Source organism: Salvia splendens, chromosome 7 (genome assembly GCF_004379255.2).
Source record: "Salvia splendens isolate huo1 chromosome 7, SspV2, whole genome shotgun sequence".
Lineage (NCBI taxonomy): Eukaryota > Viridiplantae > Streptophyta > Magnoliopsida > Lamiales > Lamiaceae > Salvia > Salvia splendens.
Window position 1 is genome coordinate 8,595,940 of NC_056038.1, and position 20,357 is coordinate 8,616,296.

Genomic DNA, 20,357 nt, shown 5'->3' on the forward strand with positions numbered 1-20,357 from the left:
TAATTTAAACATAACGGCTATGCCGTTGACGAATGAGGGCGCGCCACGTCTGCTGCTCGCTGGCACGGCGCTGCTCGATGCATCGAGCAGCGACGGCGGGTGGCGTCCGTGCCAGCGCCGTGACGACGGACGCCACCGTTGTGGATGCTTTTAGGCTTTGCTTGCTGTAGTTGGCAAAAGGATTGTAAAATGAAATGTAGGAGTACAACAAAGTAAATTAAAAACTGATGCGATGTCATTATTAATGAATCGGGTCGGACTGAGGGCCGGATCCGGTGTGGCACGTGACATCAGTGATCCAACGGCTCACACACGACGTCTTCTTCTTCCTTCTTCTTTCACCCAACTCCAAGTGTAATCGTACGCGCAACCTCTCACACTACACGCACTGCTCCCCTCCCCATCTCTCTCTCTCACACACGCTCAATATAACCGCCTGCCTTACTTTTTCTCGTATACCTATTGCTAGGGTTTCCTCGCGATTGAGGATATTCGCGATCGGCCCTTCTGCCGTTTCCGTTTCCGTTTCCGTTTCCGTCTCATCCAACAATTCAGGTGTGTTTTTGCTTTTCAATCTCGTTCTTCAGCCGTGTTCAATTTGTGATTTGTTTTATTCTGTTTATTTTTTTTTCTAATTCTGGCCGTACTCGTAACACGGGAATTTTTGTTTCTCTAGATGTTTAATAGGGTGGGAAAGGATGGAGTGCTGAGTGAGGCTCTTTGTCGTGTCTAATTGTGCCTAATTAAGTGTCTAATTGTGTCTATTAAGTGTTTAAGCTGGTGTGATTGTAGTTTCTGCTGTTGCTCCGCACCCCAACCCCTCGGCCAACGTCTCTGGTTGAGGGTTTTTCGTTTCTCGGACTGATTGGTTGTTATTTTTATTAATCTAGGGTTTTGAATTGAAGTGGAGCTTTATCTTGAATCTGGGTTATTTGTTCGAGGTAATGTTACTGTTGAATGGCGATTGAAAAGAATAGCTTTAAGGTAGCACGTTTTGACCTGGAGTTTCAATCTCCTCACAGTAGGGAAACACATACACCTATGTCTAGCGATGACGATGCAGATTTTCAGCGGAATCCTGGTGCTCCTGCTGTTGAATCTGATGATGATGATGATGATGAATTTGATGATTGTGATTCCGGAGCAGGTTCAGATGACTTTGATTTGTTGGAATTGGGTGAGTCTGGCGAGGAGTTTTGCCAGGTTGGCGATCAAACATGTAGCATTCCTTATGAACTGTATGATCTCCCAGGGTTGAAAGATGTGCTCTCCATGGAGGTTTGGAATGAGAGTTTAACCGAAGAGGAAAGATTTGGTCTTTCCAAGTATCTGCCTGATATGGACCAAGAAAACTTCATGTGTACGCTCAAAGAACTTTTTTCTGGTGATAATTTGCATTTTGGGAGCCCCGTTGATAAGTTGTTTGAGATGTTGAAGGGAGGATTATGTGAGCCAAGGGTGGCACTCTACAAAAAGGGTTTGAATTTTTTTCAGAGAAAACAGCACTATCATACCTTGCAGCTGCATCATAACGGTTTAGTAAACAATATTTGTCAGATTAGAGATGCATGGATGAATTGCAGGGGGTACAGTATTGAGGAGAAGCTTCGTGTATTGAACATTATGAGGAGTCAGAAGAGTTTGATGAATGAAAACATGGAAGAGTTTCAAAGCGATTCATCTAATAGGGAAGAGTCTGCTGATGGTTTGAGGGACAAAAGGCTGAAGGATTCAAAACTTGTTCAGAAGACAGGTCGCCATTCAGTGCACAGCATCGGTCCAGCATCAGATATTTCTTCTCGAACCCGGAAAACCAAAAGCAACATGGAATCAGCCAAGTTTGAAAAACGATTTCCTAGAGGAACTCTGAAGCTGGGTGGATCTAAAACCACTTCAGGGAGAGAGTTGGCAGAACCTTTTTCTTCAACTCACCCTGGACGCTATGGTTTGGGACTTCCTGACTCTCATTATAATATAGATTCAGGACGTGACCCTTCTGCTGCAGTTGGGAAGAATGAGCAGGTTCTAGAGTATGATGATGAGGAAGACACAATGGTTGAAGTGGCAGTCCATAGAGATCGGAATTTACATCGAGTTGGGGTAAACGATAAGTCTATAGCTTCTAAATGGAAGAAACATGAAGAGGATAAAGATAGTTTTATGCAAAGTCATATGTCAGGGAGGAACAATTTACATGCTCTTGGGAGGAATAGGGCTATCAACAAGTTGTCTGATATCAAGGTCTTAACTGCAAAGCCATCTAATGCAAGAAACATGTATGACAGTGGAAAAAAGGTTAAGTACTCAGAAAATCATCAGCTATTTACTGCTGAAAATCAGATGAAACTTGGTAAGGGTCAGAAGTTGCATTCATCTTTAAAAGGAAGTCAAATGGAACTTTTAGATGCAAATGATCCTGTGTGGCTTAAACATGAGGGGATTTTCCCCACCACTGATTTGAACTCCAGAAATAAGAAGTGGAAGATGAGTAGGGAAGGCATTGATCTTAATGCGAATAATAAATTTTTGCCCACTGAATTTAGAGCCAGGCCTTCGCAGGATAAGTTCCGGGGAAGTTCCCAGAATGGAAAAAGAGACGGTGTTGGAAACAGAGTTGGGTTGTTTTCCAAAGCTGAAGACACAGAATCAGATTCATCAGAACCTATGGATGAGGATGATGATGATGATGATGACAATCCGTTGATGAGGAGCAAGTGGGCTTACCCCGGTGGTGTGCCAGAGCTGAGACTTGGCTCAGATGCAAAGAAGTCCCAATTTTCAGAGAGAGATGAGAAAGAAAGGTATCCAATGGGTGATGGATCATCACATTCTCGAATGATGCAGGATTATAGCCACGCCCTAGATATGATGAGATCAGAACAGAAGGGTAAGATGCATGATGTTACCCACTTTAATATGTTACCCAAAGATTTGGATAAATACTATTATCCAGGAGGGATTGGCACTGGGGAACAGCATCAGATCCACTCATTGGGAAGAAATGGCCATGTAGAAGGGACCCGTGGTGATAATTTCCAAGCGCAATTGAAATCCTCTCTCGTACTGGGTAGAAGGCGGAAAGGTGAAGTTCCTCATGATTTCAGCCATCTTCAATCAAACTATATGCAAGGCCATCAGTTTGAAACTGATTTATTCTGGACTCGACCACCAGGAGCTTCTAATGGGCTACCTTTCAAATTGGGGAAGAAAGGCCACTTGGTTGACTTGTCTGCTAGTCATCATCCTGAAAGATCAGATATAGCATTGCTAGGCTGCAATGCTCTCTCAAAAAAGCGGAAAGTAAAGGACGACCTGACATACCTGGAATTGCAAGAAAATAATCACTTCCTTCATGCTGATGCTGAGCCGCAGTTAGATGATGTCAGTTCTTCAAGGAAACGGGGTAAACACAAATTAGAGGAGGCATCTGATAGTCTAGAGAATGGAGTTCCTCAGCCTCCTGTTATGGAAATGGAAGTAGAGGATATTGAGGCAGAAACTAAACGGCCCAAAAAGTCATTTCCCTTGATCACGCCTACGGTTCACAATGGCTTCTCATTCTCTGTAATTCATCTTCTTTCGGCCGTTCGTATGGCTATGGTTACGCTGTTTCCTGAAGATTCTTCAGAAACTGGAAAACACCCTGATAAGACTGATGCTGAACAGGGGGTCAAGGAAGAGCAGAGCAGCAAGCAAGAGGATGCTATTGCTAATTCAAATCCAAGTATGGGCGTTGACGCTTCTATGCCATTATTATCCCTGGCAAATGTTCCTTTCCTCACTGTTCAGGAAATTGTCAACCATGTTAAATCGAATCCTGGTGATCCCTGTATTCTTGAGACACAAGAGCCACTTCAGGATTTAATTAGAGGCGTCCTGAAAATTTTCTCATCCAGGACTGCTCCTCTTGGAGCAAAAGGGTGGAAACCACTTGTTGTGTATCAAAAGTCTACAAAAAGTTGGTCATGGATTGGCCCTGTATCTCATAACTCGTCTGATTCTGAGGCAGTTGAAGAGGTGACATCTCCAGATGCATGGGGCCTCCCTCACAAAATGCTTGTCAAAGTAGTTGACTCATTTGCTAATTGGCTAAAAAATAGTCAGGAGACACTTCAACAAATTGGCAGTCTTCCTGACCCTCCTTTGACACTGATGCAAATGAATTTGGATGAGAAAGAAAGGTTCAAGGACCTTAGAGCTCAGAAGAGTCTGAATACCATTGGCCCTAGCTCTGAAGAAGTAAAAGCTTATTTCCAGAAGGAAGAAGTCCTTAGGTATCTAATACCAGACAGGGCTTTCTCGTACACAGCTGTTGATGGAAAAAAATCAATTGTTGCACCTTTGAGGAGGTGTGGTGGAAAACCTACGTCAAAGGCCCGGGATCATTTTATGTTAAAGCGTGACAGACCACCACATGTCACAATCCTTTGTCTGGTGAGAGATGCTGCAGCTAGATTGCCTGGAAGTATTGGGACGCGAGCAGATGTATGTACATTAATTAGAGACTCGCAATATATTGTGGAAGATGTGTCTGATGCACAGGTCAATCAGGTAGTTAGTGGAGCGCTGGATCGACTGCATTACGAGCGCGATCCTTGTGTCCAGTTTGACGGAGAGAGAAAATTGTGGGTTTACTTGCATAGAGACAGAGAAGAAGAAGATTTTGAGGATGATGGGACTTCATCCACTAAGAAATGGAGAAGACAGAAGAAAGAAGCTGCTGAACCTTCTGAACCTGGAGATGCCAGTGTTGCTTACTCTGGACCTGTGGGGCAACCAGGGTTTGATTCGGTATCTGATCTTAATGCGGACACATTATGCTTGGATGATGATAAGAGATCTGAGCCGGAATATCAAAAGGGTAATGATCAGGTGGAGGACAATGCTGAAATTAGCCATGGTTCTGATCCTGGTCCAGCACCAGGGATGTGGAATGGCCTTGGTCAGAAATCTAATGAAGAAACTAAGTTAATCTTCCAAGAGAATTCGACTAATGAAGAATTTGATGAGGAAGCATTTGGTGGGGAGCCACCAGCATGATTGTTGAACATAAAACCTTCATCGTTAGCAAAAAAAAGGTATTACAATGCAGCTTACAGTGCTGATGCAGTGTCTAGTTTGCTCTTGATTACTATTGCTCTCTCAGATTTAGAGAAAATGACTTTTTGAGCATGTCAGCATCCTGTGTAAAATAATGATCATGACAGGCTTAAAAATGGTTCTTCTGTTGTAATATCTTTTTATAGGGAACATGAATACTTTTTTCACTTCAATGATAAGATCTGCTGGGGCCTTATTCCAGTTAAGATGACATTTGAAGATGTGCTTATGTATTTCGTATTTGAAATATCTGATATTTCTAGCTTGGCTTCCCAGCCAATTGTTGCATTACAGAGGTCCCCCTACGCTGGTTTGCAGAATTGATGAAAGGGTGGTGCTGCTACTGCTAGCGGATATCATGATTCATGTTTGTCATTTTGGTATGTTGATTTCAAGTCCGTGTACATACATCCATAATTCCCCTCTACTTGGCCGTATAAAATTTTTTATTTTAAGATTCGTCCATTTTTAACAGGGTGTGTTTTACTATGATAAAGATGAATAGATAGATTATAGGCAATCTCTCATTTGTGTTGATGGATTGATTAATTTTTGAGTTTTTATCAATCTAGTCTTTTCAAACACTCGGTTACACTTTACTATACTCAATCCATCTATTATGAACCTAACGTTGGATGTTAGAACAAGTTGTTTCCTTCATATATGCATTGAAAGAAAAATGGTGTTGTTACACTGAAGAATTTAGTTCAGATAACGTGTTATCAATAACTGTGCTTCTACCACAATAATATCAATTGGAAACAGTATTTATTCACCGGCATGGTTGGCTTGATATTAGGGATGTCAATCCAATCCGAAACCTCTTAGTCGGCCCGAATTGCCCGTTAAAATTAATGGGTTAGGGTTGCAATTTTATAACCCAAGTACAAAATGGGCTAAACGGGTTAGCCCGAATGGGTTGGCGGGTTAAACGGGTCGGCCCGAATGGGTTGCAACTTTTAATTTAAAATTATTAACTTTTAAGGATTTTTTGTATTTTTGAATTTCATGTGGCACAATCTAATCTTCTTCAATCTTCATTCCACACTTTTCTACAGCTCAATTCTATACTATCAACTTTCAAGTTCCACATCGACTCATTATTTTATTGTCCCATCATCTGCCACTACTATCTTCAAGACGTGCTATATGAAATTTAAAAATACAATCAAAATGCATTGGGGCACTAGCAAGCAAATTGTATCTCCTCTAACCCTTGCTAGAAAAAATACATATCCACTTTCTATATTTGGAAATAAATATCTCTTCTCCCTCATCATTCAAATATCCAACTACATTTATATCTCTACTTATTACATCTAACAACTCATCCTAAAATCATGTGTCATTCAAGAAGGTAGATATCTTTGAGTGGAGAGGATGGAGTACTCTATAATGGAGCATGGACGGAATAATGCGGAAAAAAGGCTCGCATAAGGCCCATAAGTTGTCTCCAAACAAAATCTAATTAGTTTTTCTGAAAATATTTAACTTTGTAAATAATGGTTCCTCGTCTGAATTTTTATAAACTAGGGCTAGGCTATAATTAATCATGAATAATTCTTATAATTTGCTTCTATATATATATGGAAAGTATCTCGACAGTACAGATGTATGAATAAAACCACACATTAGACAGTGATGTATTTGACTTAGGTAAAATCATGAAAATGATATGCAACATAGTATAGTAGCACCTAAGATCGGATCCTTCCAACATGAATTCAAACATATCATTTTTGCAGCCAAAAAAATCACAATTATATAAAAAGTGCAAGAAAGCGTTGACCTCTTGCCTTAGATTGGACGGTTGTTGACATTTAACATATAAAGCCTATTATTTAGGAACAATATGGGCTTCTTTTTCAATTTGTAGGAGAAAAATGAAAAATAGAATGAAGATGACTTTGTGGTGTGCTTCTTCTTCTTCTTGATCATCATTCTATTTAGATTCTCGAACATGGCCGCAAAGTGATTGATGTCTGAAATCCCACTGTGGCAAGTCAAGATTTGATAGGTGTTGTGTGTGAAATTGTATCTCTTCTAACTCACAAATTACAGCCAAAATGTATTGGTGCGCTAGCAAGCAACAAGTTGAAAATGATATCTAATGAAAAACACATGTACACTTTTTCCTTTATCCAGATAGTATCGAAATTAAATAAGAGGTATTTGAAGTTAATTTTGTATAGATTTGGAGGAAGGCAGAGAGGTATCTCAAAGTCAAAGAGGCTAGGCAGATCAGATAGACATAATCGATAGTGGTTGCTTTTCTCTTTCGGCAAATTTTATCAACTGTTACCAATTTCTTGTTTGGACCCATGAGTATCATAGTATTATGGGCCACTTATTTAGTTGTAAATTTTCTCGTCTGTAGAAAACAAACAGTATATTACGGAATTGTTATGGGCCACTTATTTAGTTATTGTTTTTCTTCTTACAAACCAAATACTATTTCATTCATCCATAAATAACTGATTTGACATGAATTTTAAGATATAAACATTAAAAAAAAGTAGATAGAAAATATTAATATTGTTGGCAATTGAAACTAGAAAAATAACATATAATTGTCTCGCATCGGTGTTAAAAGAAAAACTGAAACTAGTATATAAATCTCATGGGCCACTCCTCTTATCACCAATTGGTTTTAGGATGGAACTCATGGATTTCTATCATGCTATCAGAGCGGGTCGCCGACTGTGTGTCAAATTTAACTGACCCACCAGTATATCTGGGCTAAAAATCGAAAAAATGACTGACCCAACAGTATATCTGGGCTTAAAATTTGGGCCAGTGGTCCAACCAATCGAAAAAAAATTGGGCCAGTTGTCCAATCGATCAGAAAAAAGTCCAACCCCTCCAAGTTCACCTTGAAGGGTTTGAGGGAGGGTGTTGGCAATTGAAACTAGAAAAATAACATATAACTGTCTCACATCGGTGTTAAAAGAAAAACTGAAACTAGTATATAAATCCCATGGGCCACTCCTCCTATCACCAATTGGTTTTAGGATGGAACCCATGAATTTCTATCAAATACGGAGTACAATATAGTAGGTAATATTTTATTATATACATTTTGCAATAAAATGTGAATCTGACATTCATTTATCTTCATGGATAAATAGACTTGCTTGTCATAGAAATATTAACACTTGCGATAAAGTTGTAGGTAAATAACAAGTTCATCAGTTATCAATAAATAATGAAAGCAAAACAATACCTACAAGATAATTCATGTTCAATCTAAACAAAATTAAATTATTGTTTCTCTTGTTCTTCCTTGAGTTTTCCTATTTGTAGGATGTTTTTCTTGTAGGATTTACCCTTGTAAATGTGGGAGAGTGCAACTCTTGTGCTTTCACACGGTCCATGTTGGCCTACAAGATAAAACGAGAGATTAAAGCATGGCAATGTCAGTGTGTCACTTTGTTGTACTCTATTAGGTTCCATTTTTGCTTCTTTGGTCCTTTTAACTCTTACTATTTCTTTCAAAACTCAATAAACTAAATAAACGAGAACTAAACTTAATTCATTTATTTATTATTATGTACTAAGAAATCCAAACTCAAAATTAGTTAATGCTGATTATTTACAAAACAGGGAGTATATCACAAATTATAAATAATTAGTTGTCCATTTTATTACCATAAGTTAGAAAAACTATGTAAAGTTATAAAATACTAGCCGAATATAATACAACCCAATAAAAAAATGTTTAAAGTCTGTCAGAGAGCTGCCCGGCCATCCTGACTGGACCAGAGTCATGCCAAGAACGATCATCTACTGCACAACAAGCCGGAAACCCGACCCGAGGGGTTGTTAATCACACTCTAGCCAAGCAGCCATGGTTCATCCACCAGACATGGTTTCCTGTCTCCTTAGAAATCAATGATACAGAGGTACGAGCCTATATAACAGATCATGTTCAAGTAAGGTCGTGAATATAATACAACCCAATAAAGAATGGAGAAATTGCACGGAAATAAACTGAAACAAATAATACAAATCAGAACTATAAACCAAGATGAGAAGTCATCCAAGCCTCTTGACCTAGCGGTAAAGGGTGCTGGATACCGCGTCCATCCTGGAGGTCTCGAGTTCGAACCCTGGGTGGCGTAATTTGTCTTTCCTCCTTGTTATAGGAGTTGATTTGTAATTTCCTCCTTCATATATATGATATAAATATATGAAGTTAATTTTAAAAAAAAAAAAAAAAAAAAAAACCAAGATGAGAAGTCCTCGTTCCGCAAGATGAGATACGCCTCTGTAGTGCTCTAAGATTGGCGTGTCATCTCCAAAGATAAAACGATTTCATCTCTGAAGTAGCAGCACTGCTAGCAGTAGAGCTCCGGTGAATTGGATGATGGGGAAAAACAAAGTTTTGACAGAAAGAGAAAGACAAAGCCGGGAGGGAGATAGCTTATGCGGAGAATGATTGGTTAATGTTGCGTGTTAGAATGCATGGATGGCTATACCTTATTTATTAGTGTAGTTCAATGCATGTGGAGGTTGGAGTCAACGCAGTCCGTCATCATGGTTTGACTGTAACCGCCGGGATTACAAGCCGATATGGGTGCCAGAGTTGGAGCTAGAGGCTAAACTTGGACGGACGTATTTGGACACACTGCATGCATGTCTAGGTTGTTCACAGATGTGGACATCCAACTGTCAACCATGTTTGCTTCATCGCGTCATGTTGACAATGTGGCTCGCTAACTTAGACTGGTGATATGTTCTAAAAGAATTAGACTGCGCTTATATAAAGCCAACCAAGCCAAAGACCAATTGCCAAGTTCCAAGTCCGCAGCCTCGACGGAGCAACGACGCGTGTGTGTAGGCTCTACCGCTCATCTTAGTCCACTATAATTATTACATGCAGTAATTTAGCCTATTAAATACGTGTTTAACAAGGCTCTTACCACAAATGTGGAATAATTAACACTTGCTGATTAATCCCCAGGTTTTTCTCATAACTCCTTTATAGTTTCGCTTTTTTGACCAACTTTAATCTATTATTTCTCACTCACTGAAAATCATTTTAGCGAAAATAAATATACCACAATCATCTAATCCGGATGTAGATCGATCTTATATCATTTAATTTTCACAAATTAAATATTTCTCCACATGAACGACGCGGTCAAAAACTATTTGACCTGTCACAATTCCAACACCATCAACACTAAATACTAGTAGCTCTTTAGATCATGTGTCTAAAAGCATTATCAGATTAAAATTATATTAAAAGGAAAATATTTTATTATGTTCAGTTGGAGTCAATAATGAAAATAAAACTTATACTCCCTCTGTCTCACAATAAGAGTTGTATTTTGTTATTTCGGTCTGTCCTACAATAAGAGTCACATTTCACTTTTACCATAAATGGTAAGTAGGTCACATATTCCGCTAACTCACTCCAGTCACATTCTATTCTAAAATCAATATAAAAAGTGGACCTCATTTTCTACTCACTTTTCCAATTCACTATTCTTAAAACTCGTGTCACACCAAATGTGACTCCTATTATGGGACATAGGTTATCGTATTAAAATTTGAAGATGAATAAATATTATATTAAAAATTGCGTAAATGAAATTGCAGCCAACCATTGAACGAAACGTCTAGTGAAAAAATAAAAGAGGAAAACCATATCCCGTTGTCGTGAGAAAAAGAAGTCACCAAGTGCAATAATTTGGAGCATCTTAATAATATTGTTGAAATGAGAAGACATACACAGTGGGGTGCAATGCATCACTCTTGGAATTGGAATTCATACATAACATAGGGTATGGAGAGCATTCTTGTTGACTATACACCTCTTTCTAAATATTCATCATTCTACACCATATTCATAGTAAAATATAGAAATTCAAATTAGTAAGTACACTGTTTTGACACCTCTTCAAGTACACGGACAAACGGTTTTACTACTTGTCAATCAAAAGAATTTAATATAACATCATTTGATTAAATAATACTAACATGGGAGAAAATCGGACTCTAATAATCATTAAACCGACCTTAATCTACCCTAAACCTACAACAAATGATTGAATTATGTATATGCCTCGCACATGGGTCTTCATTAAAAAACCCTTTTCATCTTATTATTTTTACTCATGTCTTTTTAAACATAATTAAGTGGTGGGGACATTCTATAATATTGTTGCGAGTTGGAGATAGGTATAGTCAAATCGTCTCACATGGTAGATCGTGACTAGTAACTGAGATCATAGGACCACAATTAAAATTAAAAGTGCTTCTTCGTTAATTGTTGATTGCACACACAAATTAGAGGATTAAAGATATAATTATACATATTTTATGGAGTATATAATTAAACTGCGATGTAAACAAAAAATTAATCGGACCATCATATTTGCATGATTTGATCTAATTTATTGTTAAAAGATACTACTACCATTTGATAAAACTATGATTTAGTTACGAATGTTTTTCATAAATGTAAATACTAGAATTGTACTACTAAATCAAATTGATTTGATTGTAGTGGCAAGCCTCATCAAACTGCACCGTGAATAGTAGCTCCTATATATAATAAACGTGATTGAGTGAGTGTGTAAATTTGGTTTTGGAAAAGTATCATGTGTTCATGGCCTCAAATATTTATATGGGGTCTTTGCCTTCTGTCCAGATAAAATATTATACTTAGCAACCAAAAGCTAATATATACCCAATATAAATATATGTAATAGCCGTCGATCCCACAAATTATCATTTATAGAAACCAAACTCTTTGAAAATCTCGAGGAGCAACTTTAGATTTAAAAACAGGAGGCCTAAAATTGTGATTTAACAGTAATTCACAATATAAGAGAGTAATCTCTTGACCATTTAGACTGTCAAAAATGAAAATGGGCTTTGACGTACTGTTGTATCGTAAGTCGTAACCAATGTAAATTAACTTCACGAGCCTAAGGCCTAAGATTATTAATAGTACTTAGGGTTACCGATTAAATTCAATAGTACTTTTATTTTCAGATACAAAAATAATTCAAGGGCCCAAAATTCTTCCGATGTGGATAATTTCAAGGATCTAAAATTAAAAAAAATCTCCCAAATGTTGGAAAAGTGAGTTTTGAAAAGGGTGGAGGGTGCTCAAGCTCCCCCATGAAGAAGATGAATGAACGATGTGTAATGACGTGAACCGATGCATTATAGGGCGTCATGTAACATCGTTCATCTTTATAGGGAGTGTTATGTAATTTTTTTTTTGTTATGTAACTTATTTAAGGTTTGGGGGATGCATGAAAAACGAGTTCCTTCCCCTTATTTATGTGAGTCATTTTCTTAGCCCTAATTCTCTCTCTATATATGCTAGTGCAGTGCCACATTTGCAAGTCAACGCCCTCCAAACGCATGACGTCACCTTCCACGTCACCCTCCAGCTTTTCCTGCCTCTTTAAGAAGAGTGTGCTTCGCCCTATTGCTTTCTATCAAATCTCACTCTCTTTCTCTCATACTAAAAACCTTCACTAAACCCCTCTAGTAGAAAACATGTACGGAAGCAGCAGGGCCGAACTCCCCTACGACTACACCTCCGAATTCCCACCACCGCCATTGTTCATACCCATCCCCGGCGCCGCTGAGCACGATTCGCTATCCGCGTTGAGGTCGGAGATCGGATACACCAGCAGCGGCTGCAGCAGCTACGGCGGCTCCCCCACCCCCTACAGCCCCACCCTGATGCAGCGCAGTATCAGCAGCCTCTCTCTTCATGGAAACATGGACGTCTACTCCGCCATCAACTCCTCCTCCCCCGCCTACTGCGACTACGACACCACCTCCGTCAGGAAGGTCCTCAGCACCGGCGATTTGCAGGTACCACCTCCACTTCACCCCATGCACCACACCACCATCTATGATATCAAAACAAGGTTATATTATCAGATTAATAATGTCTGAGGTCAAAAGTCTCGAGTTTCAGTCCTTTAAATTTCCATTCATTTATCAATTAAAAAAAACAAGGTTATAACCTATATTGGTAATGGGGATCACAGCAGCAGCAGCAGCAGCAGCAGCAAAGCCCAAGATTGAACAGTCCGTTGATGAACGAGAGCAGTATTATAGAGAGCATGAGTAGAGCCAGTCCGTACAGCCCGGAGGAGAAGAAAGAGAGAATCGAGAGATACAGAAGCAAGAGGAATCTTAGGAATTTCAACAAGAAAATCAAGGTTTGGTTTCTTCCTTACAATTTTATATGCCAGGTAAGGTTACACATATGTAACAGTGGTTGTTTTGTTATTTCAGTACGAGTGCAGGAAGACGTTAGCAGACAGCCGGCCGCGAATAAGGGGGAGATTCGCCAGGAACGATGAAACAGACAAGGCGCCTCAGACTCAATCTCAATGGGAAGAGCACAACCAAGACGAGGATGATGAAAACTGGATCAATTTTATTGATTCGTTTTCCACCAATCTCATGCCCTAAGGACCACTTGTGTCATGGTTTCTGGTCCCATAATTAATTAAACAGGTGTTTCAGCCTTATTGTTAGGGACTCTTCTTCCATAGATGCATGGACCATTAATACTTAGTCTGTGTATCATGAGAGATTCTTGTGTAAAACATTTCTTTAGACACAAGTTTGAATTTGAATAACAATTCTGGACCCATCTAACATTACTGTATAATGCAGTACAGTAATTGATACAGAAACTGATGGTCGTTATCATAGTCCACTTAAGTCACTATTATACACGAAAACTTGTCTATATATGTCTCGTTTCACTACCCTTCCTATCGACGAATTTGCATTCCGCTAAAAAATATTCCTTCTGCAAGTGTATGTCAATATTCTCTTTCGACACCACCAACTAGATTATCACAACTTTAATTGGGTAGATACAGAAAAACGTTGTCTTATGGAAACACAAAAATAAGTCCGAAACCAACAAAAATACGATCCACCTCCGTTGCTTGTGAAGATATACTTTACCTACAACACAACTAAAGCATTTCTGGTTTTATAGCTAAGTAACATTCCCCCCTTCTGTAAATATGTAAAAGACCATAATACAAATCTAATTATCTCCGTACTTCAAATAAAAGATAATTATGAATCAAGAACTTCAAAACCATGAAACAGTCGACCTTTACAGCTATCCTCTATTAGAAGAATATTGAGTAATTGTGGTTATTAAATTCTTGGCCAAAGAGAATCAGTTGAAAGACATTGTTAGTTAGATGCTATAAAATTATTGATTGTATTTTATAGAAATGTAGGTCTAAAGCCTACGCTAAAGAAACAGGCATGGGAGGAAAATAAAGAAGATAATTAGATTGGAGGGCCATATAGTGGGATTAGATGCTTCAAAAGGAAATCCTCTATATTGATCCCATCTCAAATTTGTGGGTTTTACAATACAAACAGAATATTATATATTGTCATCGTGGGCCTAAAATGATTAATTAAAAAAGAAAAGAGTTACTATTGTATTTGAATTTAAAGTACATACTCGTACAAATACAAAATGAAACAAAATCTCGAATAAATTCTACAGAGGGCAAAATCACTGATTGTAGCGCAGGTCAGAGTTGGTGGGGCCACAAGCACAGGAAAAACAATCTCACCATAACCATTGCAATTTGCATTAGTTACAAATTGTTTGTAGTATATATATATAATGCTAAGCTACTAAATGCATGATGCACTTTTCCAACTTACATTAGTAAATTAGAAAGCGCATGTTTGGCTTGAGGAGCCATAATACACATTTAATATTGCAAAAGCAGGTGATTGCACAATCTCTTTACACTAATCATTTGGTCTCTCTCATGTTACGGAATCATTGATTTCAGCATTACAATAATGCAAAAATCAGCTCAGGTGAGGAAGAGAAGCAATTTGACTCAGAATCTGAATCTGGACTTTATTTCAATAAAGTCTAGTACCCAACACAATGGTCCCTAGAAGTGGGGGAGGCCGGCCATTGTCTGCCCGCGGTGGCCTTTCTACTACCTCTATAAATCTTCTTACCTAAATCAAACCTACTTTGAAAACACACCTGCAATGAGATTGGTAAAAGTACCTGAAGAGAGTTGTGTGCGATCAAACCCACCAATCCTGCAACAACGACAAGGAGAGAAATCTTCTCTGTGACCTGTTCAGATTATTAGAGAAGATTTTCCAGATAAGATAAGAAATCAAATGCAAAAATGAGTTTCCATATTCATGTGGTGATTTAGTATGTAGATTAGGCATGTTACACGGTGCCAAGAAGAGACAGTAAGTTGGATCCAATTCAAGGAATAAATAAAATCAGCAGCATTTTTATTTGAATATTAACCTGATGCTAAATGAGTCCCTGTTATGCTGGAAAAGGATATGTCCAAGGCCAAAAAAGTAGCAGACAGCAGCCACTCTTACAGTTTTTAATATGAAAGTGAGATATTGCCCTAGCACATGCAAACCACTACTAGCTTCCAATCAGCAAGTCTAAGAAAATAAACAATATTAGTGTCGTAGGGTGGCCTCATCATTCCTCAAACCTTCAAAATCAAATCATCATAGAAGCTGCTATGAATAGTTCTTCAGTTTATTCCAACCTGATGAAGCAGGGCATATACTCAATGATCCTTTGGTTGTCTGAAGGGCCATAAACGATATAAACTGAAACAGTAACATTTCACTGAAGCAGTAGTCCAATTCACTTTGTTAATGATAAATCAGAGATTCAAGCACATAGGAGAAGGAAATGTAGGATAAGCGCTTAATATTATTAGCACAAATAAGAGCCCTCGTGATTTTTTACAGATCAAAATAGTAAGATGTTTTACATCTTTTTGCTCTGGAAAATAGACTTCTACAGATCACATGTGACAAAATAGAGAGGAATGTACACTTCCAACATGCTAAAAGGAACTATTCAGATCTGAGAGTTCATGTTAATAACAAACACAATGGAATGAAATTGGTAATCATTTGTTCACTCATATAAAATTGCTTCCACTCACAGGTACTATCACTACTATATAAAAGTCAGAAAAATAGGTTGAAGTAGCAATACAAGCCTTAATCACTGCTTTCGTTTGGTGGGGGGAGGGGCATTAGCACATTAATAGGAACGTTGCAAAATTAAAGAAATACACTTTTCCCTATAGGGAAAGCAACATCTCCCAACATGACTCAACACAAAATACAATAATTCCATGCCTCAGCAGTTTCCAATAAACCTTGAGAAACAGAGCATTCCCTACTATATCTGAATTCTGATACAAAAAAATAAGTAAATCTATGAGATAATCTGACATACTAGCTTGGTCTTTACTTTCGGGGCTTCTTCTTGGAAGGCTTGGATTTCATATAACGCTTGAATGGAAACAAGAAAGGTTGATGAGGCGACTTTCTTTTTCTTTTATTTATTCCTGCAACAGATGAAAAATAAAATCAACAATGACAGAGTTCATTATTAGTTTTCTAAGAATTCTCACAAAGGATTAAGTTAAGAAATTTATCATGCAAACTCAGATCCCACAAAATTTCATAATAAACGGATGGAGCAAAATGTACCTGCACGAGATTTAGCAAAGCCTTGACAATCAGGGACAAAATCTATTGGCTTCAACTCGACCATCACGTCATCATTTGTTGGCTCATCAAAATTTGTTATCATATTTGAAGACCCCTCTAGAAGCGACCCAACACCAAACTTAATAGAACCATCAGTAATTTTACTACACTGCCCTCCTTCACCATAACCATCTTCATAGGAGGTGTGAGGTGATGCCAAGGGATACTCTTGCGTAGTTTCAATGGCACTTTTGTTGTGAATTTCATCCATTCTGTTACCTTCATTTGCACATGCACCCATTTCTAATAGATTTTCCGTACCAGGGTCTAATGGAAAGATAGAGGAACTAGATTTATTCAAGGGATTGGAAAGTTCTACAGTAACATGGTTGTCAATAGCTAACGTATTGCTCTTTGTGATATGAACTTGTCCACCACTATGTAAAAAGTTTCCTTGCTGGACAGGGGATGGGGGATCTTTTATTTGGGTTTCAGATGCAACAGTATTGTGTTCCAAGTCATTTGAAGTCTTTATAATTTCTTCAGAATCTGCGGAATTAACACTGAAAGTGGGAAAAGACAACGTTGACGAATCTCCCGAACCTGAAATCTGATATTCTCCCTGTGCAACATCAACGGAAACTTGATCACGTCCTAGAAGAGGTGGAAGCGCAAGTTTTGCATCCGGAACATAACCCAATTGAACTTCTGAATCTTGACAGTACGAGTTAGCATAAATATTTCCAGATGGTGACGTTTGACCTTCAGGCAGTTCAACAACCCCCTCGGGTTCATTATTCAAGTTACCAGGACCATCTTCATTTTTAAGCAGGCTGTGGTGTTGTTCATGCAAAGTTTTAGCAACCTGCTTTTCAAGCTTTTTATCTGAAGCACCCCCCTCAGTCTCAACGACAGGAAGAGCACGTTTATCCACATCACACGGCTCCAAAGATGCCTTATTCGCATATACCAGATCTTTGATCTGGAAACCATGTGCAGGCAGGCCATTCAAATTTGAGGTGAAGTTGATGGTTTTCACACTTTCTTTTACAGTTTTCGAAATAGAAAAAGACTTCTCCATGTCTTCAAATAGCACAGCACCCTGGCCACTAGAAATAGGATCCCATTTGAGCCAATCATCAAACACAGATTTTGATGTATGGGATTGTCCACCAGATGGTATCTCTTCAACTTTAACAGCCTCTTTGTAAAAATGTTTTTTCCTTATTGCATTAGCTAGGAGAGATCTGAAGACAACAAATTAATTAATTAAGGACATTTAATATATTTCCTCTAGAAAATACAACAAAGTTGACAAACAACATGTCTATAGCTTAAGCAACTCACACACCTACAGTTTGAGGAGAGAGCTGCTTTAGCACGTTCTCTAGAGAGTCCCAGCAAAAAGAACAAATTTGCTACATCTTGAGGCCCTCTAAGTTCAGAGGCAGAAGAGGCATCACTACATATAATTAAATTTTTCCCTCGAGTCCAATCAACAAGAAGCTGGAAGATTAAACAGTTAGAATGGTCTAATAAAAATGAAATAGACCTTTTTAGAAGCAATGAACTAACAGGCAGACGGAAATTTCTCATGAAACACAAGAGTGATTGTAACTATGCATACAATGCATGGCCTGGAAATTCAGAACTTGGGAAGTTAGGGAATCTGAGCACATCTAGAACATAATATAGGAACAGTGAACCCTCAGTAACCACTGCAGATGGAGATCTAGGCTAGTTTGACAATTAAATTATTTTCTGATGCAATATATATTAACAGCATGTATCCTCTGGAAGCTTGGGTTTCAAATCACAGTGGTTAAACATACACAAACAATCTCATGCAGAATACTGTATATTCACCTTGCAATTGGATATCATTTTTCGTTTTGATTCTGCATCACCAATCAGATCAGAGTATGTGATCTCAAAGTACAACCCTCGCTGCACACAAAAGATGCAAAAATATTAACTGAAAACCATCAAACATGGTGGAAAATAAATTGTTCATAGCAATTAGTCCAGCATGTTATCCTACAACTATTTTCACCTGACATAGGAAATAATGACCCTCTCTACTCCAACAGTTACATAGAATCAAAATTGGCATCCTCAAATAAATTTGGTATAGCCCCTATTTTCCGAAGCAATAGAAAAATACAGTTTATGATACCATGTTGTGACTATCTCAGGAGCAAACTCCAATTGGTATTTCAGATCTCTTCAGTCAAGAATCGAACTAATTTAAGAAAACTTTAAGAATGTGTGGAAGCTAGCTGTCAGCAAGATTTAACATCTTAAGGGAATTACAGTTTTAACTAAGTTCTACTACATAGTACATCCTAAAGAAAGCATTGGCAAATAGTTGCTAAATCAATATACTCTTAATAAACAAATAATGAATAAAAGTACCTGCAATAAGGCCCAAACTACACAGATTGCAACAATATACCAGCAAAATATTGCAGATAATCTCACAAAAAATATATGCAAAACGAAACAACATAATACAGAATGCCACAGAAGGAACCTTAATTGCAGCTTTGATCATCGGCTGCCTTAGCCTGAAGCTGAATGAGTCCATCTTCGAGAAATCAATAGAGATCATATCAACCTACACATTCACCATCAAAAGGCTCACGTTAATTATAAAAATTTAAATGCATCAAACAAGGTTAATCGGCCAGAATGCAGAAACCTCCGAATTTTGACAAGCCTGATCAAATGCATCTTGTCTAGTAGGCCTAACGGAGACGATGTCATAGCTTCGCAGCACAGGGTTACCGGAATTAAGAGCCAAAGCCTGGGCGGAATTAGCGACGACGACGGTAAGGCGGGTGTACTGGCGGAAGGGGGCTGCACCGGCGACGTGTAGAATGTCGCGGTGGAACTTGACGGAGGCGAAGAACGAAGAGGAGGAGGGGGTGAGTGTGGAGATGGGGAAGAGAACGATGGAACAGCGGTCGGATTCGGACATGACGCCTGTGAGGGTGCGATTGTAGGCGACGCCGGTGTAGCCGAGTTCCATGGCTTTCAGGGCGAGCTTCAAGCGGCGGCCTCTCAGGGAGGGTTTGTCGACGGCATGGCGGTCGGATTCCCGGTAAGATATGTTCAAGTCGAAGAATCCCATACGTGAAAGGATGATGGCGGCGTCGCGGCGGGGGAGGGCAAAGGGTTTATGAATTTAAAACAATTACTATTAATCTGCTTAACTTAGATTAAATTTTGCTACTCTATTAAGATTAATGTAGTACGTAACCTAATTTCTTTTTTGTGTTAAAATTTGTGTCTATCCTCAGTAGGAGTACTAACCAAATCTACGTAACGTTTTATTAGAACTTGTATATACTACAACTATTATTTTAGTCAGATATGTAACATTATTATGAATCGATATGCAAAATTATTATGAATCAATGTGAAGATAACGATTTTTGCTAACTTAGTAAATTAGCAGTCGTTATTCGTGTCAGTAACATTGTCACAAGAATTAGGGGATGAGATCGGCTGCTGTGCTAAATAGCACAGCATGAATTGCTGTGCTTAAAACGCAGGACTCAAGGCACTAAACGCAGGTAAGTTTCTTCTATTTTCTTTTTCTTTTTCTTTTTCCTATTGTTTTCTTTTTCAGTCTTTTTTCTTAAGAAATTGAAACTAGGATTCTTCGCATTTTTTATGAAGGATAATAAATTGTAACACAAAAATTGGTCTCATTTTGT

The 20,357-nt window shown here is 38.4% G+C and overlaps 3 protein-coding genes and 1 non-coding gene across 7 annotated transcripts; 2 read left to right on the plus strand and 2 right to left on the minus strand.

Annotated features, from left to right (window-relative positions):
- Positions 1 to 347: 347 nt before the first annotated feature.
- Positions 348 to 5,559, plus strand: LOC121741217. Of its 3 annotated transcripts, none has more exons than XM_042133919.1 (3): positions 348 to 555; positions 891 to 5,078; positions 5,377 to 5,559. In XM_042133919.1, the coding sequence occupies exon 2, from the start codon at positions 958 to 960 to the stop codon at positions 5,038 to 5,040; it is 4,083 nt and encodes a 1,360-aa protein (XP_041989853.1). In that variant the 5' UTR covers positions 348 to 555; positions 891 to 957; the 3' UTR covers positions 5,041 to 5,078; positions 5,377 to 5,559. The 3 variants fall into 3 exon arrangements, with proteins under 3 accessions (XP_041989853.1, XP_041989854.1, XP_041989852.1); XM_042133920.1 differs by lacking the exon at positions 5,377 to 5,559 and having other exon boundaries at positions 891 to 941; positions 1,023 to 5,313; XM_042133918.1 differs by lacking the exon at positions 5,377 to 5,559 and having other exon boundaries at positions 891 to 5,313.
- A 3,263-nt stretch (positions 5,560 to 8,822) lies between these two features.
- Positions 8,823 to 9,042, minus strand: LOC121742773. Its single transcript, XR_006038117.1, has one exon. It is a non-coding gene; the product is annotated as a small nucleolar RNA U3 (small nucleolar RNA).
- A 3,534-nt stretch (positions 9,043 to 12,576) lies between these two features.
- Positions 12,577 to 13,748, plus strand: LOC121740893 (zinc finger protein CO3-like). 2 transcript variants are annotated; one of them, XM_042133542.1, is made up of 3 exons: positions 12,577 to 12,945; positions 13,125 to 13,298; positions 13,375 to 13,748. In XM_042133542.1, exons 1-3 carry the CDS (start codon positions 12,622 to 12,624, stop codon positions 13,552 to 13,554), a joined length of 678 nt encoding a protein of 225 aa, XP_041989476.1. In that variant the 5' UTR covers positions 12,577 to 12,621; the 3' UTR covers positions 13,555 to 13,748. The 2 variants fall into 2 exon arrangements, with proteins under 2 accessions (XP_041989476.1, XP_041989477.1); XM_042133543.1 differs by having other exon boundaries at positions 13,128 to 13,298.
- Positions 13,749 to 16,072: 2,324 nt separating this feature from the next.
- Positions 16,073 to 19,823, minus strand: LOC121742423 (protein GAMETOPHYTE DEFECTIVE 1-like). Its single transcript, XM_042135557.1, has 6 exons — positions 19,337 to 19,823; positions 19,169 to 19,252; positions 18,502 to 18,582; positions 17,987 to 18,141; positions 16,636 to 17,882; positions 16,073 to 16,490 (listed from the first exon to the last, which is right to left on the minus strand). Exons 1-6 carry the CDS (start codon positions 19,766 to 19,768, stop codon positions 16,390 to 16,392), a joined length of 2,100 nt encoding a protein of 699 aa, XP_041991491.1. The 5' UTR covers positions 19,769 to 19,823; the 3' UTR covers positions 16,073 to 16,389.
- Between the last annotated feature and the right edge of the window lie 534 nt (positions 19,824 to 20,357).